The sequence below is a fragment of the Ambystoma mexicanum genome, chromosome 2q (assembly GCF_040938575.1).
Source record: "Ambystoma mexicanum isolate Mex_15411 chromosome 2q, UKY_AmexF1_1, whole genome shotgun sequence".
In the NCBI taxonomy this organism is placed as follows: domain Eukaryota; kingdom Metazoa; phylum Chordata; class Amphibia; order Caudata; family Ambystomatidae; genus Ambystoma; species Ambystoma mexicanum.
In genome coordinates, this window is record NC_090924.1 from 411208975 (window position 1) to 411229531 (window position 20557).

Genomic DNA, 20557 nt, shown 5'->3' on the forward strand with positions numbered 1-20557 from the left:
CAATACAAACATGTATTTGGGTGAATCTACAGGGCCATTCAAAAGAAAGTCAATTGAGATTGGACTACCTGGATGGAGGAAGGAGCAATGGCTGTGCAGTAGTTTTTCACTACTTGTGTCATGAATTGATGATATACTACATGTGTGCACACTTCTTCTATACATACTCAATGGCGTTTACTTACTGCAGAAAGTAACACAATATCACGGATGGAGACACACACATACACGCGCACACACACACTCTCTTCCTGACACCATGATGCCATGTTTTGAAGTGTTTCCCTTCTAGGTTAATGCTAACTTACTAAATCACCTGTTTCTTATTTTTCTTCTGCTTTATGTTCCTGGTCTCGGATTCAGTGTGTTCACTCTTGTTCTCATCTTTGTACTGTTGCACAGGTACACTTCCGGAGAATGCCTGCGTCATCTGTAAAGGTGTCATTGTAATCATGTCCGATTGAAATTGACCTCACTGTTGGTCAAATGAAGACAAATGGAAATCAGATCAAGAGCAACAAATCATGAAGGATTCTGTAAATCCTTAGCCTCCACCTGGACAAATCCGAATTCTCCTTCCATTATGTGCAAAATAATGTTCATGGTAGGTGTTATCACGATAAGATGACCATGACAAAATGGAGCTCTGTGTAGATCGCATATCTCTTTCTTCTGTCATTGATACAACTTGTCATCGTGTCCTGGAAGTGATAGATAACTCCATGAATGCACGTTAGAAGAGTTTGCTTTTGCTGAACATATTATACTGAGCATTTAAGTTCGGTATAAAAGCCTGTGCATGATATTCGTTGTACAGGTCAACTGTAACAAAATGATTGAATACGCCATAATGTCTGCTGCTATAGTCAGCAAACTGTGTAAAAAGCAGCTCCCTCAGAAGTAACTAACCCAACTGTCACTAAAACAATGCATTATAGCAATGACTAACTTTTCAGATGCCTTTCCTTTCAACTCATTTGCTTTGCCAAGTCAGAAATATTAGTTGACAACGAAGCTTGCATTTATGGCAGCAGGTGCTGCTAGGATTTATAACAGTGGAGCAGGAGTCTATCTGCATGATACCACTTATACTAAATCACAAATTCTGGTTATTAAATACATTTTTATTAAACTGCTTACATATTTTGTGCGCAACATTTTACAAGCTATATATCAGTGTGTATTTTCCAACTAGAGCTTATATTTTAATCCACATTTCAACAGCTGGAATTTCTTTTGCATTTTAGCGAGCAACAAGAGATCATGCACTCCATAATACATTCTCACAATATACATGGACGCATGTATTATATGGAATAATGCACCCTCTACAGTTTGTTCAATGGATATTGCAAGTCACTTTCAGTAGAACTCCTCACTGACTTGCAATATCCTTATATTATAGGAAAGGGATACGTTCTTACATATGCCCCATCCCCCCATTAAATTATATATATAAAAACCTGCTTGTTTTTGCTGAGCATAGCACAGGTGAGACTCCGATTATCATTTTAATGTGGTGATATAAGAGATATTAACCGATGAACTGTACGCTAGGTGTTTGTCACGCACTATTTCCGCGAGAAAATCACCTTCAGGCCTTTACATGAAATCACATTTTTAGATGAAATTCACAGTGCTAGACCATCTCATCTGAGTGAACCTCATTATGCATTTTTATTTGCTGTTTAGCAGCCTAGAATCAAACATATAATGTAGTGAATGGTTTACCATGCAGATGTGCAGCCATTTTGATAGCTCACTGAGGAGTCTTTGCACTGTGTGTTAGGCAGATTTATATGCAGTACCCTTAGGGAAACCCACACACAATTAAGACTTCAAGTAACAGTATACATTCACCTTTGGTACAAGCCTGTACTACACAGTAAAAGTGGTAGCGATGGCTGAGCAGCCAGACTTATCTCAAGAACAAGTGAGCAGTATCAATAGTTACACAAAGGACAGCAACTACTATGATTCAAACAAACACTGACTGAAGGTTTCTGAGTAAAAGAATATATTTATTTACACATCAGTTGTATAACATTTCACTAAAGTAAAGCAAATTAAAAATCACACTCTTAATACACCACACCACTCCCAATAGGTTCCAGACCAGTTAAGCTCACAAATGAAGTGGGAGCAAAATGGCACTCTAGAAATTTAAAAGGGAGGGAAAGACAAAGTTTAGGCAGAAATTGAACAGAACCAACAGGTAAGTAAGCCGCGCAATCTAGAAAGAGGAACTACAGTGATGGAATCAAATCAAAAAGGCTTAGGGCCAAAGTCAATTGGACTCAAGGTCACTCAGCTCAGGGTAGTTCGCGGTTAAGTCTTTGCCAAGAGTTCCAGACAAAGTTGGTTGGCAGAAAAGTAGTTTAAAGAGTAGAGAAGGACAAGCCCTCGGATTGGAGAAAGATTTCACACACTTTCACCACGGCTGAGCGAAAACACACAAACGGATTTGCACAGTACCTTTAAATGGAGAAGAAGCTGTAGCTGAGACGGACGTTCCTGGTAGTTCCTGCAGGCATACGGTTCCTGAAGCGACTGTCGGACTGACATAAATTAGGAAGACTGGAGGGTCCTACACTACCCAGGGAAGAAACCAGCAGCAGAGCAAAGCAACAAATAAAAGGTGCGCTCCTTAAAACTCAAGCAGGGTCCGACCTTCCTGGCTATCCGTCCCACTGCAGCTCTGTACAGTGAATTCGACCCGAGGAGGGAGTCCTGACTTGCAGTTTGGGCAAAATGGTTGGTCCCACCAGCTCAGGGGAAGAAGATTCCTGGAGGATCTTCTCTGTCATTGGAGTTTGAGGATTCGGACCTGCAGCAGGGCTTCACCGGGCGGTTCAGTCGTGGTAGGGGTTCTCTTACGTCAGCTCCTCGTCGGTTCTTTTGTTCCAGTGGTCACTCTGCCTTTCCAGACCCAGAGTCCTGATTTTTGTGCAGTTTTCCCCCATTCACATAGCCTGGCTGTCAATCACCCAGCAGGGTGGCTGTCCCGCCGGGACAGTCACCACAGCCAATCATTTGAGAGTGCGACATGGTTCTCCAGGGAGTGCCTGTACAGGGAGTCCTAAACCCCTCCTTCACATCCTGTCCCTCCCAGCCATACAGGTGCCTAAGGAGGGCTTCTGCGTAAGCCTGTGAAAAGACGGTGAACAAAGGAATCAAACCTGGTTTGGCGCGCAGAGTAAAACAAGAGAAAGACTTTTACAAAAAGAAATGGCGGATAAAAACAGCCGGAATCGTAATAAAACATATATGGTCTAGCGGGTTTAAGTTCGAGGTTACCAAGATAGCCTAAAACATTACCAAAGTTATTTAAGATAACCGCGGTAGGAAAAATAGTGTAGTTACCACTAGCACCAGCCAAGTCTTGATGAAAAGGGAGCGAAACAATGCTCCAAGAGAAACAGACAAAAAGGGATAAATATGACCCCTTTCCAGTAGTCCATGTAAGATGCTTTGTACTGGGTCTGTGATTTTACAGAAGCTAATCAAGTTAATGGCAACTTTATGTGTTCTGGTAGACAGTAGCCAGTCCCAGACAATGGAATCCAAGTTGGGAAGTCTAAAAGACAACCCTGTGTTACTTCACTGAAGGTGCTGTGTAACACACAGTAAAAAGATGATGCTCCACAGTCTATGAACACAAACATGTTAAACACACACAGCAAAACACATGTAAGAATGGTAAGAAAAGGCTCACACTCTTACCAGGTGAAAAAATAAATCCTAGGAACCCAGCAAAGCTGCTGAGGGACTCAGTAAGTAAGTGAAATTAGCCATTCTGGAGAATTCTCCTTAACACTGTGCACTTATTTTGCATCACCTTTTTCATTATGGCATCTGGAGTCAGCAATGTGACAATCAATGTGCATCCAACTACAAATTGTGGCAAGGGATTACCACGAATCCAATTATACAGAGACATAAGGATGCCAAGGTCAAAGTCACTCAAATACGAGGTCCCATGGCTAGTGGGGCACCCCTGCACTAAAGGGGCTGCCAGGTTGTACATTAGCACTCTATCATGAGCTGCAAACTTTAGTCTGTCATCACACTTGTCTGGGTTAGGTGATAATATTAAAAACGACACTATTTAACATGTAATCTATCATAATTGTGTGTCAGGAGGTATTTGCTTCATGCAATATTCCAGGAGTTTCACATGAAGTAAATAGTGCATGATCGTGATTCCTATATCGAAATAGGAATTCAGCACAGTGAAACATTGTTGTGCTTTAAGTGAAGGCTTGTGCACCCTCTCACCATTAGGGAGGCAACAGGAGTGGGTGGAGGCAACAGGAGTGATAATGTGAGCCATTGTTGACCATTCTGTGCATTTTCAATCGTAGTTCAGCATTAGTGTGCACTATAACTGGAACTTATATATTTGCCTCCTCCTACCAGGCATGCCAATGTATTGTGTACAATGTTTATTAAACATTTAATGCAAAACTTTCATACTATTGCATCTTTGCTGTAACTTTACAAACCCACCACTGGTATTCACATAATTGCGCATGAACACACGTGGTAACAGTAATAATAATAATTTGGCATTTATATAGTGCTACGAACCCTGGGGTATCTGAGCGCTGCTTATTATTACCCACGCTGTGTGGTGCCCATTTATCGACCTTGGAAGGATGAAAGGCTGAGTTTGGCCCCGCCAGGATTCGAATCTGCGTTAGCAAGCTCTGCACCAATGTCAAAGCTACCTACTAGGCGCTGTGCCACTTGACCGGCTAATAACCACATGTGGCAATCCATGATGGAATACTGCTTTATATATAATGAAGGTCTTAGAGGAGGACGAGATAAATTTGGCCTAGTCTCTAGCCTGTTGTGTAAGTAAAACTTTGAGTGGTCATCGTGATACTGAACATAAGGGACTACATGTAAGTTCGGTGCCAGTGTGGCAACCCCTTGCAAAAGGATCCTGTTCAAATAGGGATCTCTTCTGGTGACCAGCATGCTTGGATATGTTTTCATGTGTTTCATGAATTGAAATACTTCCAAGACAAAATGTCGGGAATAAATCACAAGATATTGGATTTCAACAGTTGGGTCAAGTAGCAAAGCTTCTTCGTTCCGTTTTGAAGTGTGATATCAAAATGGAAGGTCCAGCATCCTGATAACGCCATAGAGAATGCAGGGATGGAACCATGGAGGGGAATAGGTCAAATCACCTGCATGCAGCAGACCCTCTGCACTACGAGGCATACAGAGCTGCGGGGCATCAGAGCCTGACTAGACTATCACATGTAAGCCTTTGGGGGCTTATTGCAGATGGAGGGGCGCTCGCTACATCATGCCTAGCGTTCCAAGGCACATTTATTAACAGGCACGAATTGCGATATGCACGTGGAGTGTGCATCTGCAACCTTATGGGTTTGATAACTGGGCCATACTTTCTTTGTTACAACCACCTTTCAAAATTGCTGCTTCGTTTGGTAGCACTGGATTGCTTTTTCCATCTCACACCATGTGGTTCTGACTGGATGCAGTGCCCCTCCTATTGCCCAATTAGGTAGCAGGCAGGCAAACACCAGCCCCCACCTAAGGCCCAATCTTATGGCTCCTGTCTGTGTCTGTGAGGGCTTGGAGAGCCCCCTCCTCCTTTCCTCCCTGCAGCAAACCATGGAACAGTACCCAGGAAGGCAGCCTGCTACCCCACAAACTTGAGCCTCTGCAACTCTATGCACCCGGCAGAATACCAGTGAGTGATGGCTGGACATTGGCATTTTCTCTCCACTAACCCTAACAACTATTGAACTACGGTGTGCCTACAACATTCCACCTTCCTTGCCTTACTTGATCTCACTTGAGCTTTCTACCATCACATCTTGACAATTCAAAGCTAGGTGTGTTTTAACTTCTCTGCACCCCATTCTGCATTGCATTGTGTGTCTTTTTTGCAAATCCAAAGCCTTGTTTGTTTTAATTTATTCCCACTGCATCTGTTCTCTTGTTTGCCTTGGCTATTAGGCTGCATGGTGACTTTGTGCCTTGATTGTGCTTTGCAGCCCCTCCAATTTCCTCCAACAACCTTCTGCCGCCCCATGGCACTCACCATCTCCATATCTTTTCTAACTGCTACACTATCACCTATAGTCCCTCTTTCACAAATACTGGAGAAAAAAAAAAGTTTAAAAAAGATATTCTGACCACTAACCCTGGTCTACCAGTCACAGACACCTATGTCAGCACAACCTCCAGACAGATCTACACTGATGCCCTCTTTTCTGTCCCCTCTCCAGATCTATGGACTCCTCATCTCGACTCTACTCTTTCTCCTCTCACATCCTCACCCATTAATGGTGACACTAATTGGGAAGTCCTCTTGGTGGGCTTCGCATCATCTGGGTGTATCATTAATGTCTATCACACTGACACTATTGTGGTTCAGGGTCCTCAAACCAACCGCCTCCTGTTTGACCAGCACCTACCATAGATCATTAACTTCCTTCCCACAAATGCTACTCCTTCTTCCACTCTCTCTGCCCCCCCCCTCTAATGGGTGTACCACACCCTTGTACCCCTCCTAGGAAAACCTTCAAAGGTGGAGACCTGTTGCATCTAGTCACACTTAATGCTCATTCTGCCTTTAAACCCAGGAGGATAGCTTAATGGCAACGTGCGCGCCTTGGAAGCAAGACTACACGAAGCAACACAGGTTCAATCCCCGGGTCCGCGCTTAGAAACCTCTGGGTGCTTAAGCGCGTTATAAATACGTAACTAAGACAAAAAAAACACAATTACGCAACAACAAAAAAACAAACAATTCCTGTAACAGTGCCTCGATGCCCGCGGGCTGTGTGAGCGCTTTAAAAATGCAAAATAAATACTCTGCTGGCATCTGCCTCCTCCTTGAAGACTTTGACCTCGATATCCTCACTCTTACTGAGGTGTGGTTCAATGCCAGCTCAGTCACTGCTTTTTGACTCCCTTCTTCATGATGGTTACAAGATCATCTCCAAGCCTCGCCCTAACAGTGCTGGTGGTGGGGCTGCTCTGACCTTCCCTGACTGGGTCCCTTCTTCCCTCATACCCACCCAGCCTTACTCTTCCTTCAAGAGCCTGGTCTTCAAGCTGGTCATCTCTCCCACCTCATCTCTGACCATTGCCACTACCTACAGGCCACCTGGCTCTATCATTCTATTCCTCTCTGAATGGGCTGATTTCTCCTCCTCACAACCACCTCTAAACTCCTTCCAGTAGTCAATTTCAACATCCACCTTGACTCCTCAATCATGGAATCCACTCTCTTCCGTAACCTCTGCACTTCACTCTCCCTCTCCATTCACCCTTCTGGTCCTACCCACTCAATTGGGCACACTCTTGATGCCGTCATCCACACCAATCTTTTACTCTCCTCCCCACTGATCACCCCATTCTCCTGGTCAGACCACTCTCTCTTCTTAACTGGGTCCTCTCGGCCCTCTGACCACACCTCCCCCAGCCCTGCCAACCTCATTCATGAACATCTGTCAGATGAAACAAGTGTCAGCTGCTGCCTTCACATCTACCTTCATCCCCCCTCTGTCCCCACTAGAGACTCTAATGCTGACTCTGCTCTCAACAACTTCCATTGTGCCATGACTAACACCCTTGACATTCTTGCCCCAGTCATGAGGATCTGCCTGAAACATGCCTCCAAGCATAACACCTGGTACGACTCCGAACTCGCAACCCTGAAATGCAAGTGCAAAGCTGCGGAACGGAAGTGGCAGACCTCCGGCTCACCCTCTGACAAACTGGCCTGTCGCCTGCTCCAAAGGCAATACAGACTCTCCATATGCACCAAGAAAAGGGCCCACATCCAGGCTCACGTCTCTGGTGCATCTAACAAAACGGCTGAACTCTTTAAAATCTGCAAGGAACTAGCCAACCCTGCCGCAGTCTCCTCCTCACCTATTCTGTCCAAGGCCCTCTGCAATGCACAGGCCACACATTTCACTGTAAGGGTGCTCAGGAAATTCTGAGCACCCTTGCGTTCGTCTCCAGCTCCCCTTCCCTCAGCCCCCTGCCTCCTATGGCCTCCCATCCTCCCTCTGCCTTTCTCTCCTCCTTCTCTCCTATCACACCTTATGAGGTCACCAGAGTTGTCCGCTCCATGAAGGTCTCCTACAAACAGGTCTCTGCCTTTTCCTCCAAAACCATCAAGGACAATATTGGCTCTCTTGCCCCTGCACTTGCTCATTTCTGCAACCACTCTTTTGCTATTGGATCTTTCCCTCTTCCATCAATCACTCCCTTGTGTGCCCCCTCCTGAAAAAACCTTCTGCAGACCTATCTTTTCCAGTCAACTACTGCCCCAGATCTTTCAACCCCTTCCATGGGAATCTCCTGGAGAAGATGATCTTCCGCCAACTGACCCAGAAAACTGAACTTTTTGGTTGCCTACACGAAACATCAATCTGGATTCTGAGCATCCAGAGGCACAGATATGCTCTTCTCAACACCCGTGAGGAACTCCTTGCATCTCTTGATTCCAACTCTCCAGCTGTTCTCATTCTACTTGATCTCTCCTCTGCATTTGATACTGTCAATGACTCCATCCTCATAAAATAGTCTCACAATACCCTTGGTATCTCGAAGCAGGCACTGGACTGGCTGACCTCCTTCCTCACTTATCATTCGTCCCTGGATATTCTGGGTTCATTCTCCTCCCCCACCTCTATCTCTACCAGTGGTGTCCCCCAGGGCTCCAACCTTTCTCCCTGGCCTTTTAACGCCTGTCTTGCTCTGATTGCACAACTCATTTCCACCTTCTCCCCTAGCTTCCAGTGTTACTCAGATGACACACAACTCTTCATCAAACTTCCCTCTGACCCTCTTCTTACTTCCTCCATCATTCCTGACCTCCTATCTGCCATACAGTCCTGGTGTACTTCCAATGATCTATGCCACAACGCCAGCGAGACTGGGATCCCCCTCTTTCCTCTCCTCGCTCTGGCCATCTTTTATGGGCTCTCCCCCTTCTCCTTCAGCTGAAGCCAGAAACCTTGGAGTCATCTTAGACTCCCCTCTTTACTTCCTCTCTCACATTCAGGACCTTGCCAAGAAGGCCCACTTTCAACCCACCTCCTCAAAGGAATTCTTCCTTTCCTCACTTTCCCTCAGAAGCTCAATGGCTCCAGAGCTTTGGTTCTCTCTAGGCTAGACTACTGTAATAGCCTTTTCCTTAATCTACCCCCATCTTCTCTATGACCCCTGCAGCTAATCGAGAATAGGGCTGCCAGACTTTTCCTTGGCCTCAAGACAGGCACCGTATCTCTCGAGCCCGAAAACTCTCCACCGGCTCCCATTTGCTGCAAGGATCAAATTCAAATCCCTCTGCATCATCCATAAGGCTGTCTGGGCCCAGGGACTATGCTATCTACAACTTTCTCTCACTAAAGACTCTCCCTCCAGATCTTTACATTACTCTGGCACCAACTCTCTGTGTGTCAAGCGCTTTGTTAAATAGCAATCTGGTGGCCAATCTCTTTCCTCAACAGGCTCCCTTCTATGGAACAGCCTCCCCCTTCCTCTTCATATTGAGCCGGATCTCCTCAAATTCCGGAAGCTCATCAAGACTTTACTTTTTACCTCCTACTTCCTCCCTCCTCTGCTAAACCCCACAGTTGCTCAGATTGGTGACCAGGTCCCTTGTGTGTCCTCCTGGGTCCTGGCTTCCCACACCCAATCGACTTCAGCCTCTTCCTGCTCCCAGCACTTGCCTTGGCACCCACTTGCCTATTCCACCACAGGCCTGCACTTATTTATTGGCAGCTGACCATTCCACCTAGGCACTTACAGCCGCTCACTCCCTAGCACTTCCCTCTTGATACACCTAGCACTTCCCCCTCCACTCCCTCGTCCATTCTCTCTCTCTGCACTTGCACGTTCTGAATGCTCACAAGGCCCAGTAGATCTGCCTCTATCTTTCATTGTTTTATTTGATTTTCATTCCCATGTTCCCTCCCTGTTGCCCTGTGGGTGCTTTGAAACACAATTTACTTGATTAAAGCACCTTACAAATGCACAATAATTAAATAAGTAAATAAATAAATAAATCTCTAGCAAAGATTTACCTTAAGCTTTGGGATTGCACCTACATGCCATGTAATGTGTCTACCCATAATGCCAATGCATAGAGGGAGAGGTAGCCAGGGTTTTCTAAAAACAAAAAGACACTTGATTGACTAGATCAGAGATTCAATTCTTTGTGTGTAATATGAAGGCTCTATGTCAGTGTATTATTCAGTGTATTATCTCCAGAACCATTCTTTATTTTCACATCTCTCTACACTGATTAAGAAAATCAGATTAAAGTGGCATCCACTGCGGTTTATTACACACATCAAATCTACCAAGTACCCTTTTCACAGCATCTTTCACTCGGTTGTTTCTCAGGCTGTAAATGAAAGGGTTGACCATGGGGGACACAACAGTGTACATCACAGTAATGCCTTTATCTTTCTCAAGTGAGTAGCTGGACTTTGGCCGCAGGTAAACAAAAACAATGGTCCCGTAGTACAAGGTAACAACCATGAGGTGAGACGAGCAGGTGAAGAAGGCCTTGCGCCTACTTTCCCTCGACTTCATCATCAAGATGGTGTATATGATACGAATGTAGGATACCACCACGGAGGTTATAGTGACCACGCCTAGAAGGAAAGTCCCAGTAAGAGTCATGAGCTCACTGGTGGTGGTCTCAGAACAGGAGAGCTTCAGCAGTGGTGGCATATCACAGAAGAATTGCTGGATCTCGTTTGGCCCACAGTAGGAAAGAGAAGCTATCACCAGACTATGCACCAGGGAATGAAGGCAGCTGTATATCCAGCAAACAGCGGCCAACGCCACACATACTCTTTTGTTCATGACAGTGGTGTAACGTAGGGGATTACAAATCGCCACATACCTGTCAATGGCCGGGGGCGTGGCTTGGCGCCGATGGCGAGCGGTAGCTGATCCGCCGAGCTCCGGCCGAGACGCCGTTTCCTGATCCTTTTTCTCCGGCTCGCGTGCGACCCCGACTTCTGAAAAGGAACGAGCGGTTGGGCGAAGCAGCCCTGCACCTGAATAGTTGTTGGGCCCACCAAATTGGACCCCCCTGAGACTCCGGTGGCCCTGAATCGGTTCTCCCCCCCTCCCGTTCTTACTGGATCCAAGATGGCGCCCCGCACAGCATAGCGGTGCCTGCGAGGGGTACCCCCTCCCCCAACGGATTCCAGGGCTCGGCGGGGAGAGGCAGCAGCAAAAGAGAGGCTCCGCTCTTCTAGAGACCACCTCTACGGACCACACCATCACACACGGGGGCAGACCACAGCTCACGGCCCGATATTTGGCCAGGTGAAGGGCCCCACCAGTGATCTCACAAGTGAACTAACTTTTGAGGCCTAAAACACCCGCAACCATCGCCCCAAGATGGCCGCCAAGAACAAGACCAGAGCCGCCACCATGGACTCCTTTGTTTCCACCAGGGCGAAGACCCCCACTCAATCCAAGGCCAGCTCCTCTGAAGTTGCCCAGTCGAGCGAAGAGGTGGCGGCCGATAACCACTCTCAGATACTTGATGCTATAGCCTCGCTAAAGACGCATATAGACTCCAAGATCGACGAATTCAAAGTCGATATTCAACTGATCCGCCAAGACGCTCGCAACTTAACGGAGAGGGTCGCGACCGTTGAACAGTCGGCAGAGGAAGCCTCCACGGCCATCACAGCCATAAAGTCCGAAGTTGTCCTCCTGAAGAGGAAAGTCACCTTTTTGGAGGAAAAGGCGGAGGAGGCCGAAGGTCGGGCCAGACGGAGCAACATCAGGATCCTGGGGGTCCCGGAGGGGAACGAGGGAGTAAATACCACATCCTTCGTCGAAACCCTTCTGCTACAAGAAATAGGGGCCGGCAAATTGACCCAGGGATTCTCTGTCGAAAGGGCCCACAGATCCCTTCAGAGGCGCCCTCCCCCCGGATCGCACCCCAGACCCATAATCGCTAAGATACTGAACTTTCAGGACAGAGAAACTATCTTACGGCGATCCAGGGAGGGGGGCCCCATCGAGCGAGGAGACTCCAAAATCTCCATTTATCCGGACTACACGCAGAAGGTACAAAGAGAGCGGAACTCATTTGTCCCGATAAAAGCCCGGCTCCGACAACTGAACCTAAAATATAGACTACTTTATCCATCGCGCCTAAGGGTTGTCTACAAGGAGAGAGTGGTATTTCTCGAGAACCCAGATGCGGCCAACATGTGGCTTGAGGATAATAACCTGGCGGATGGCAAGGACAACTCACAGACTGAGACCTAACCCCCCAGCGACCCCCATGTAAGAAACATCGCACGTGAGACCGGAATACAGAAGATAATCCAACTACAGTTTTTTCACTTGGAAACGGCCTCGTTCGGCTCTGCCGCCAGGCCCTTGCCCCACCCCCAGCGTAGTATTTACCCGGTCTGGGCACCCGCCTGACCCAGCTCGCGCCCGACTCCCGGATGGGCTCCGACGGCTCGAGAGCGCCTGAGCACCGCGACAATGTTGTAGTTGCTGGGCGCACCAGTTTAAGTTTTGTTGTTAGTTTTATTAGTTGTACAGTCTTCATGCCTCTTTTGCCAACGCAGACCGAGATGGGTCTGGGACATGACACCGATGAACGAAATGCAGTGGTATCCCCCCTGCAGCCCACCCGAACAAGACTAAAGTGGAGTCGGACCCCAGAGTCCCACACCAAATCTGAAACTCGAACCGGATGGCGGCACAGCTTACTGTAATGACCTGGAATGTGCGGGGCATGGGCTCATACCTCAGGCGCAATCGTATACAGTCCTACCTCAGGAGGAAGAAAATCTCCATTGCACTCCTTCAAGAGACTCACCTCACGACGGAGGCCATGTCTAAAATTGCAGACCGATGGGCTGGGACTGTTAGAGGGTCCCCCTACTCTAAATACGCCAGAGGGGTGCTAATATGGATAAGCCCGGACGTCCCCTTCCAGATGGAGGGAAGTGAACAAGATAAAGAAGGGAGATTCACAGCGATTTGGGGCACATTGGAACAAACCCCAGTCTGCTTCATCAACTCTTACTTCCCTCATCACGGGATATCGGCGTACCTCGCCACATTGATAACGAAGCTGACTCGGTACCGGGACCGCACCTTCATATGGGGAGGGGACTTCAACTGTGTTGCTGACACGAGTGCAGACAGATCGCTGCCCCCCCCACGCCCGAGCAGCCTCACATCCGGTGCCTTGAGGGAAACTCTGGAGCAACTCAACTTAGTGGACATCTGGAGGGAACACCATCCGACCGACAGGTCCTACTCCCACTACTCAGCTCCACACGGAGTTCACACAAGAATTGACTATCTGTTCATCAATAAGGAACTTACCCCACACATAGCAACCACAGAATACCTGGGGCGGACGATCTCCGACCACTCCCCACTGACCATGTTATGGCAAATGAGAGGCCCCAGACCCCCGATCCCCATGTGGAGGATGCCGACCGCGGCACTTGCGGACCTCGAGTTCAGGGAAACCCTTGCCGAAAAATTGGAAGAATACTTGGAGAACAACATCGGTTCGGTCCCCTCCTGGGGCACATTATGGGAAGCAATGAAGGTGGTGACCAGAGGCGAAATCATATCGAGAGCCGGCGGAACTCGCAGGCAGTTGCGGAGAACCCTGGAAGCACAGGAAGCTGAGATCTCCCGACTGGAGTCCACATGCGACAACTCTATGGAGACAGAGACCAAGCTGAAGGAAGCCCGCACAGAATGTCAGCAGGCATGGGAAAGACTGGAAAAATTTGATTTCGCCACGCACACCGCCAGATCTCATAAAGAATCGGACAAACCGGGAAGACTACTAGCATGGCTCTGCAAACGGGAACACCCCAAACATCTCCCAGTGGAGATACGGGACGCTAATGGGTCATCCCACTCGACTCAGCTAGGGATCAATGAAGCCTTTGCTAAATTCTACACAGAACTGTATACCCACAAGACCCAGATTCCTGCTGCAGACATCATAGACACACTCGAGGAGATAGAACTTCCCCACATTTCGCTCGAGCAGAGAGAGGAGCTGGAAACCGAGATCACTCTTGAGGACGTTCAAGGGGCAATCAGGTCCCTCTCCAACAACAAAGCCCCTGGCAGTGACGGCCTCCCACCTGAGTTCTATAAAGCGTATGAGTCCATCCTTGCCCCAGTTCTCCACGAGGTCTACCAGGAGGCACACACGGATGGGATTCTCCCCAACACCATGAAGGAAACCATAATAGTCCCCATGCTCAAGCCACACAAATCGCCCACCGACTGTGAGTCCTATCGCCCTCTGGCTATGCTAAACTACGATGCCAAGATCCTCACATCCATATTGGCCCGCAAGCTAGCCAGGGTGGTGGGTTCCATCGTTCACGAAGATCAGAACGGATTCGTTCCTGGGCGCAACACCACTGCTAACCTCCGGAGGTTGCAGCATGTAATGGCCGAAACATATGACAGGGACGAGGACCTGGCGGTGTTGTCGCTCGACGCCATCAAGGCCTTCGACTCCATATACTGGGAGTGGATCAGGGAGGTCCTGAGAAGATTTGGCTTTGGAGGGGGCTTCATCAGGTGGGTTGAGGTCCTCTACAATTCCCCGACGGCGAGAGTAAGAACGGGAAGAGTGGTTTCAGCGGCTTGGGATATACAAAGGGGAACAAGGCAGGGCTGCCCGTTATCACCCATGCTGTACATACTGGGCCTGGAACCGATTGCATTATACTTCAGGCAGCAGCTTTTCGATGCTGGCATTAAGGTGGGCAATGCACACCACATAATATCCTTGTATGCAGACGACGTCCTTCTTTACCTAAGCTCCCCCGAAGTTAACGCGCCAACCGCGTTGGAGATACTGGACAACTATGCGAAGTACTCAGGGATCCGCTTTAGTAGGAATAAGTCCTCTGCCTTCCCCTTGGCGGGCTTACGCAACATTCCGGAAAACAATCTCCCAGAGATAGGAATAAGCTGGCAACTGGTCCAGTTCCGTTATTTGGGGATCAACATAAGCCACACCCCGCTACTCATGCATGAACACAACACCGAGGCCGCCATCACGAGTCTCCGAAGTTCTATAAAGTTTTGGTCCAAGCTCCCATTGGCCATGGTGGGCAGGGCAGCGATTGTCAAGATGATCGTACTCCCCCGATTCCTGTATTTCTTCGTAAACATTTGCCATTACATTAGACCGTCCTTCTTCAAGAAGCTGGAGGCCATCATCAGGGACTTCCTTTGGGGCCCACACAGGCATAAACTGTCGCTGTCCGTCCTCTCTCTCCCACACAAAGATGGCGGAATAAAGTTACCGGATCTCCAGTTGTACTACCTGGCTGCCCAGCTGAGTCACATAACGAGATGGCTCTCGGATGAGCCTTCAGCAGAGACCGAACTGCTGAGGCAACCCTTGGACAATGTGATCCCCAAGGAGATCCTATGGCACCCTACATGGCAACCCCCGGTCCCCTCCATGGTGATTGACCTGGGAAGAAAGATATGGGCCAGGTCCTGCTGCATCAGGCGAATACGACACCCATACTCTCCGGACAATCCCATCCTAGCAGACACCTGTCGAACGGCTGCAGACATCTCTACGGCAAGGAGGTGGGAAGAGGCCGGCATTTGCACATGGAGCGACATGTATGAGGAGGGAGAATTCAGGGATTTCGAATCTCTTAAGGCTGCCGATGGAATTCCCCCGGGCCAGTTCCTCTGGTACCATCGCCTCAAACAAACTGCTAAGAAACAATGGACCGGATGGCCGGAGGAGCCCTCCCCTGACCCTCTGCTACAAGAGATGCATGACCTCTCGGACGGCTGGAGACCTGTCTCCAGGCTTTACAGCAGACTATGTGATAAAACCAACCCTAAATGCGAAGATCTGAGGACAAAATGGGAGGCGGACCTTGAGACCCCGATTTCAGATAAAGAATGGGAAAGAGCGCTGATATTTCCCAAAAAAGTATCCAGGAACACCAGGTTTGGCCAGATCCAATTGAACGTTCTTTACAGGACATACATGACCCCACATAGGGTTGCCTCCTTCAATAAGACATCCTCCCCTGCATGCCCCTGGTGCGGGAATGATAAAGCAGATGTGATTCACATGTTCTGGACCTGCACCAAGGCGATGGCACTGTGGTCCAAGGCCAAACAGACCTGCATGGACGCCGGAATGACAAGATACGAATGGACTCCTGGCGAGTGCCTCCTGGGGACCTACCCCAGACCTAGCAAATCCAAGCACGCTGTTAAATTAATGGACATCTCATGTATCCTGGCTAAAAGAACAATAGCGATGGCCTGGAAGACGCCGTCGGGCCCCAGGCAAGAGAGATGGCTCAAAGAACTCGAGAGATGGACAACAGCTGAAACCAGGGCCTGGCAGGAAGGAATCACGAACAGTGGCGAAACCGAAGGTGGCACTTTGGAATCATGGAAGGCCCTCCTCAGAGACATACGCTTCAGCGCTGACTACAAACCCCCCTGAAGTCCCACACCACTGCATTGACACTGCTCGGATGCCGGCATTGGTGGAACCACCCCTGTGTTTGACCCCTCTTGCTTCCTGAAACTTTGGGTCATTGCCCCTAACCCACCCGTCCACTGTAAGTTTGCTACAACATGAAGACTGTTGTTGATTTGTTTGTTCCCCCCCCCTTGTTTCCCCCTCACCGTCTCCTCCCCAGTTCAAACCAATGTTGATTTCTTGTTGTATTGCACGTTTTCTTTTTCTTTTTTCTATCAAAACCAATAAAATACGTTTTAAAAAAAAATACCTGTCAATGGCCATCACTGCTAGAATGGAAACTTCAGCTGTGGTTAAAAATGCAAAGAAGAAGAATTGTGTAATACAGCCACCGAAGGAAATGGACTTATCCTCTGTGATGAGGTTCGACAGCATGTTGGGGAGGATGACCGTGGTCAAGCATATATCAAGACTTGACAAGTTAGCCAGAAAGAAGTACATTGGTGTGTAAAGTTGAGAGTCAACCACAATTAAGGAAACAATAAGGGCATTTCCGCCTATAGCTACAACATACATTGCCAGAAATAAGACGAAAAGTGCTGTTTGTTGTCTATGGTCGTCCGAGAGCCCCAACAAGATGAATCTTTCCACAGCTGTTTGGTTTACAACGCCAATATACATCATTCCGTCTGCAAGAAGGAAGGACAACAATATTTAAGAAGGAAACAGAAGGAGAGCAATTTTTCAGATGAGTGGAACAGTGGAGTGCAGTATAAATGGCAGTATTTAACATATCAATGCAATTTGGTGCTAGGATTATCATCATACTTCGAAAAATACGGAACTGTTTTTTATTAAACTTGCAGTTGCAGCTCCATTCTACCAACCCTTTTATAGATTTGGTATGTTTACAAACACATAACATAGGCAAGCAACGGTGAAGCCTGTGTACATAGACCTTTCCCAAATATTATGTTGCTATTAACTTTTGACTTCCTGGATTGATTTGGATGACCTTCTCCAAATAAAAGTTTGTCACGGGACACTGCCCCAGAAATTTTGGAAAAGATTTGTTAAAAAATAAAAAACGTTATTAAGAAAGCAACATTTTTGGCCTACTCCATTCATTGTCCCATAGAGAAAAATTGAAAGCGCGCATCGGAAGTGGAATCGAAAGTGGCTGTTAGGCTATAGCTGCCTGTTACACTGCCACTGTTCCACTTTGACTATCGCCGTCTGGAAGAGGAAGCCTTATTGCAGGCACAACACGGTGCTGCCTGACTTTCATTTGAACTGCCTCCTGGACCATTACCAACTTGTTTCCACCCACAGACTCCGCCTCCCACCACCCGCCTCCTGCGTCATTGGGCCGGCTCCACTTCCTATATTTAGCTTGTTGCACGCGCACGCGCATCGGAAGTGGAATCGAAAGTGGCTGTTAGGCTGTAGCTGCCTGTTACTCTGCCACTGTTCTACTTTGTCTATCACCGTATGGAAGAGTAAGCCTTATTGCAGGCGCAGCACAGCTCTGCCTGGCTTTCGTTTGAACTGCCTCCTGGACCATTACCAAGTAAATTGCCTCAGTGACTTTGTTTTGAATTGACTCTTTATTCTCGGAATCTATTGCTTCGCGGCTTCGCTGCGGCTCAAGGCTTTGCCTCTGCACGCACCAACTGTTAGCCTAACCGAGCGTTACAGTGTTATCATTTTCTTTCTTTGCAGCTTGTTTACACCCACAGGCTCCGCCTTCCGCCACCCGCCTCCTGCGCCATTAGGCCGGCTCCACTTCCTATATTTAGCTTGATGCACACGCATCGCGCTTGCACATCAGAAGTGGAATCGAAAGTGGCTGTTAGGCTGTAGCTGCCTGTTACTCTGCCACTGTTCTACTTTGACTATCACCGTCTGGAAGAGGAAGCCTTAATGAAGGCGCAACACGGCGCTGCCTGACTTTCATTTGAACTGCCTCCTGGACAATTACCAAGTAAATTGCCTCAGTGATTTTATTTTGAATTGACTCTTTATTCTCGGAATCTAGTGCGCCGCGGCTTCGCTGCGGCTCAAGACTTTGCCTCTGCACGCTCCATCTGTTATCCTAACAGAGCGTTACAGTGTTATCTTTTTCTTTCTTTGCAGCTTGATTCCACCCACAGGCTCTGCCTCCAGCCAACCGCCTCCTGTGCCATTGGACCAGCTCCACTAGCTATATTTAGCTTGATGCACGCGCATCACGCGGGCGCGCATTGGAAGTGGAATCGAAAGTGGCTGTTAGGCTGTTTGGTGTGGTGGCGGTAGCGTAAGCTGCTGTTTTGTTTATTTTCTGTTTTGAATTTGTTTTGAATTTGTTGAGGATAGGCTCTGCCTAGTTGATTATACTTGCTTTATTACTTTTCAGGTAGATTTGAAATTGCATAAATTGTGCTTGTAACTTGGTAACGTTGCTAGCTTGAGGCTTTAGAGAGATTATAATTCAGTGAGTCTGCGTGGTGAGCCCAGGTACTATGGTAAATGGACTCAGAAGCGGTAGGAAGCTCACAAGGGTGTTGAGTCCAGTTGTGGCATCTATGGAACTGGTAAATGAAAGATCACTACATGAGGACCGAACGAATCTAAATGTCCCACCTGATGAGGTGGTCAATTTTGCATGTAGTGAACATAGTTTTGTCATAACCCTGCTTCAGAGTATGAACGAGGAAGGCATGGTATCTTTGGATGCTTCTAAAATCGAACAGCTTCAGAGTATGAATGAGGAATGTGGGGTAACTTTGGATGCTTCTAAGATTGAACTGCTTCAGAGTATGAACGAGGAAGGTGTGATAACTTTAGATGCTTCAAAGATTGCACAGCGAAATGGAAGAGCGTTCATTACTCTTGCATCCTCACCGATAAAATACAATGTTAAAGAAGTAAATGAGTTCACTATGCCAGCTAGCCTGATTCCAACAGAGGTAGAGATTTTTTGAATGGATGAGGAATAAGCTGTACATTGAGAACCTTACCAAAAGGAAGATGGGAGGCTTGAATGATTGCTCTATCCTCGGTCCCACAATTGAGGCAGAAGTGGGCAAGAGAATGAGATTTTCTTTGGGGCCCTCCACTCCAGTCTCTAAAAGAGCAATAGGAAGAGAAGATGTCCATATGTTTAGTCTACTGGCCCAATATAACCGTAGCCTTCATTCCTTCTCAGGAGACGTGACTCAGGATGTGGTATATAATGACAAAAAACTAAAAGGACATATATCTGAAAAGAAATTCTTGGTTAATTCTACTCATTCTCTAACAACCAAGAATCCTTTTACGAATCCCATTGAATAGATTGACCTATTTGCGAAAAAGATAGGTATACGCCCCAAAGCGGAAATAAGAGAAGATGCTAGACAGGATGAGGAGTTGGATGTACGTGCCCGGGATGCCCCAGGGTTTGGTGTGGATTTTCCAGTTCTAACTAGGATTCTGGACTTGTAAAATAAGGGCCATGAACAAACTCATTGCAAGTTAACTGATCTAAGAGCGAATATGACCGAGTTGCTATGTAAGATCAGTAAAGTAGAGGGTCTTCTATTTACTTGTGATGCTGTATCCACTTTAATAGTAGGCAACAAAATGGGAGTATCCCTTAAGGACTCTTCCACACAAACTCCCAGAGATGAACAAATGGTAAATGCGGAAATGAAATCATTTTCTGAAATGGCGGCTGCACCCATAGGCCGTTATCCGAACTATCAGTTGAAATCTATCAACCCTTTTATAGACTCTATAGGAGCTTTGGGTAGTGTTATCCAACAGATGAAATTGGACATCGAGGTAGTTAAGAATTCCATCTTGGGAGAAAGCAAAAATGGGATCGAGTGCCCGCACTCACCAATACATGATTTGGTGCCCGAGAGAGAACAGTCGGACAGTTCCACAGTGCTTCTAGATTTAATTGATCTGTCTGATGACAAAAAGGAAGGGATGTGTGGAAGCATGACTGTTTCTGATCTTGAAAGTGAGTGTGAAAAGCAGACAGTGGTACTGACAAGGAGAGAAAGAAGAACC

At 47.4% G+C, this 20557-nt stretch overlaps 1 protein-coding gene across 1 annotated transcript; it reads right to left on the bottom strand.

Annotated features, from left to right (window-relative positions):
- Nucleotides 1-307: 307 nt before the first annotated feature.
- LOC138568717 (olfactory receptor 1G1-like) lies at nucleotides 308-17200 on the bottom strand. Its single transcript, XM_069646499.1, has 3 exons — nucleotides 16830-17200; nucleotides 10378-10921; nucleotides 308-430 (listed from the first exon to the last, which is right to left on the bottom strand). The coding sequence occupies exons 1-3, from the start codon at nucleotides 17198-17200 to the stop codon at nucleotides 308-310; spliced, it is 1038 nt and encodes a 345-aa protein (XP_069502600.1).
- Nucleotides 17201-20557: the final 3357 nt, after the last annotated feature.

Excerpts from the sequence above, each read along its gene's own strand:
- LOC138568717 (XM_069646499.1), bottom strand. The coding sequence starts at position 17,200 with ATGTATATTGGCGTTGTAAACCAAACAGCTGTGGAAAGATTCATCTTG. Across the intron at positions 10,922-16,829 it reads GCAGTGATGGCCATTGACAG|GTATGTGGCGATTTGTAATC; the intron begins GTATTTTTTTTT and ends GGCCATTGACAG. Across the intron at positions 431-10,377 it reads TGAAAGATGCTGTGAAAAGG|ATGACGCAGGCATTCTCCGG; the intron begins GTACTTGGTAGA and ends ACACCTTTACAG.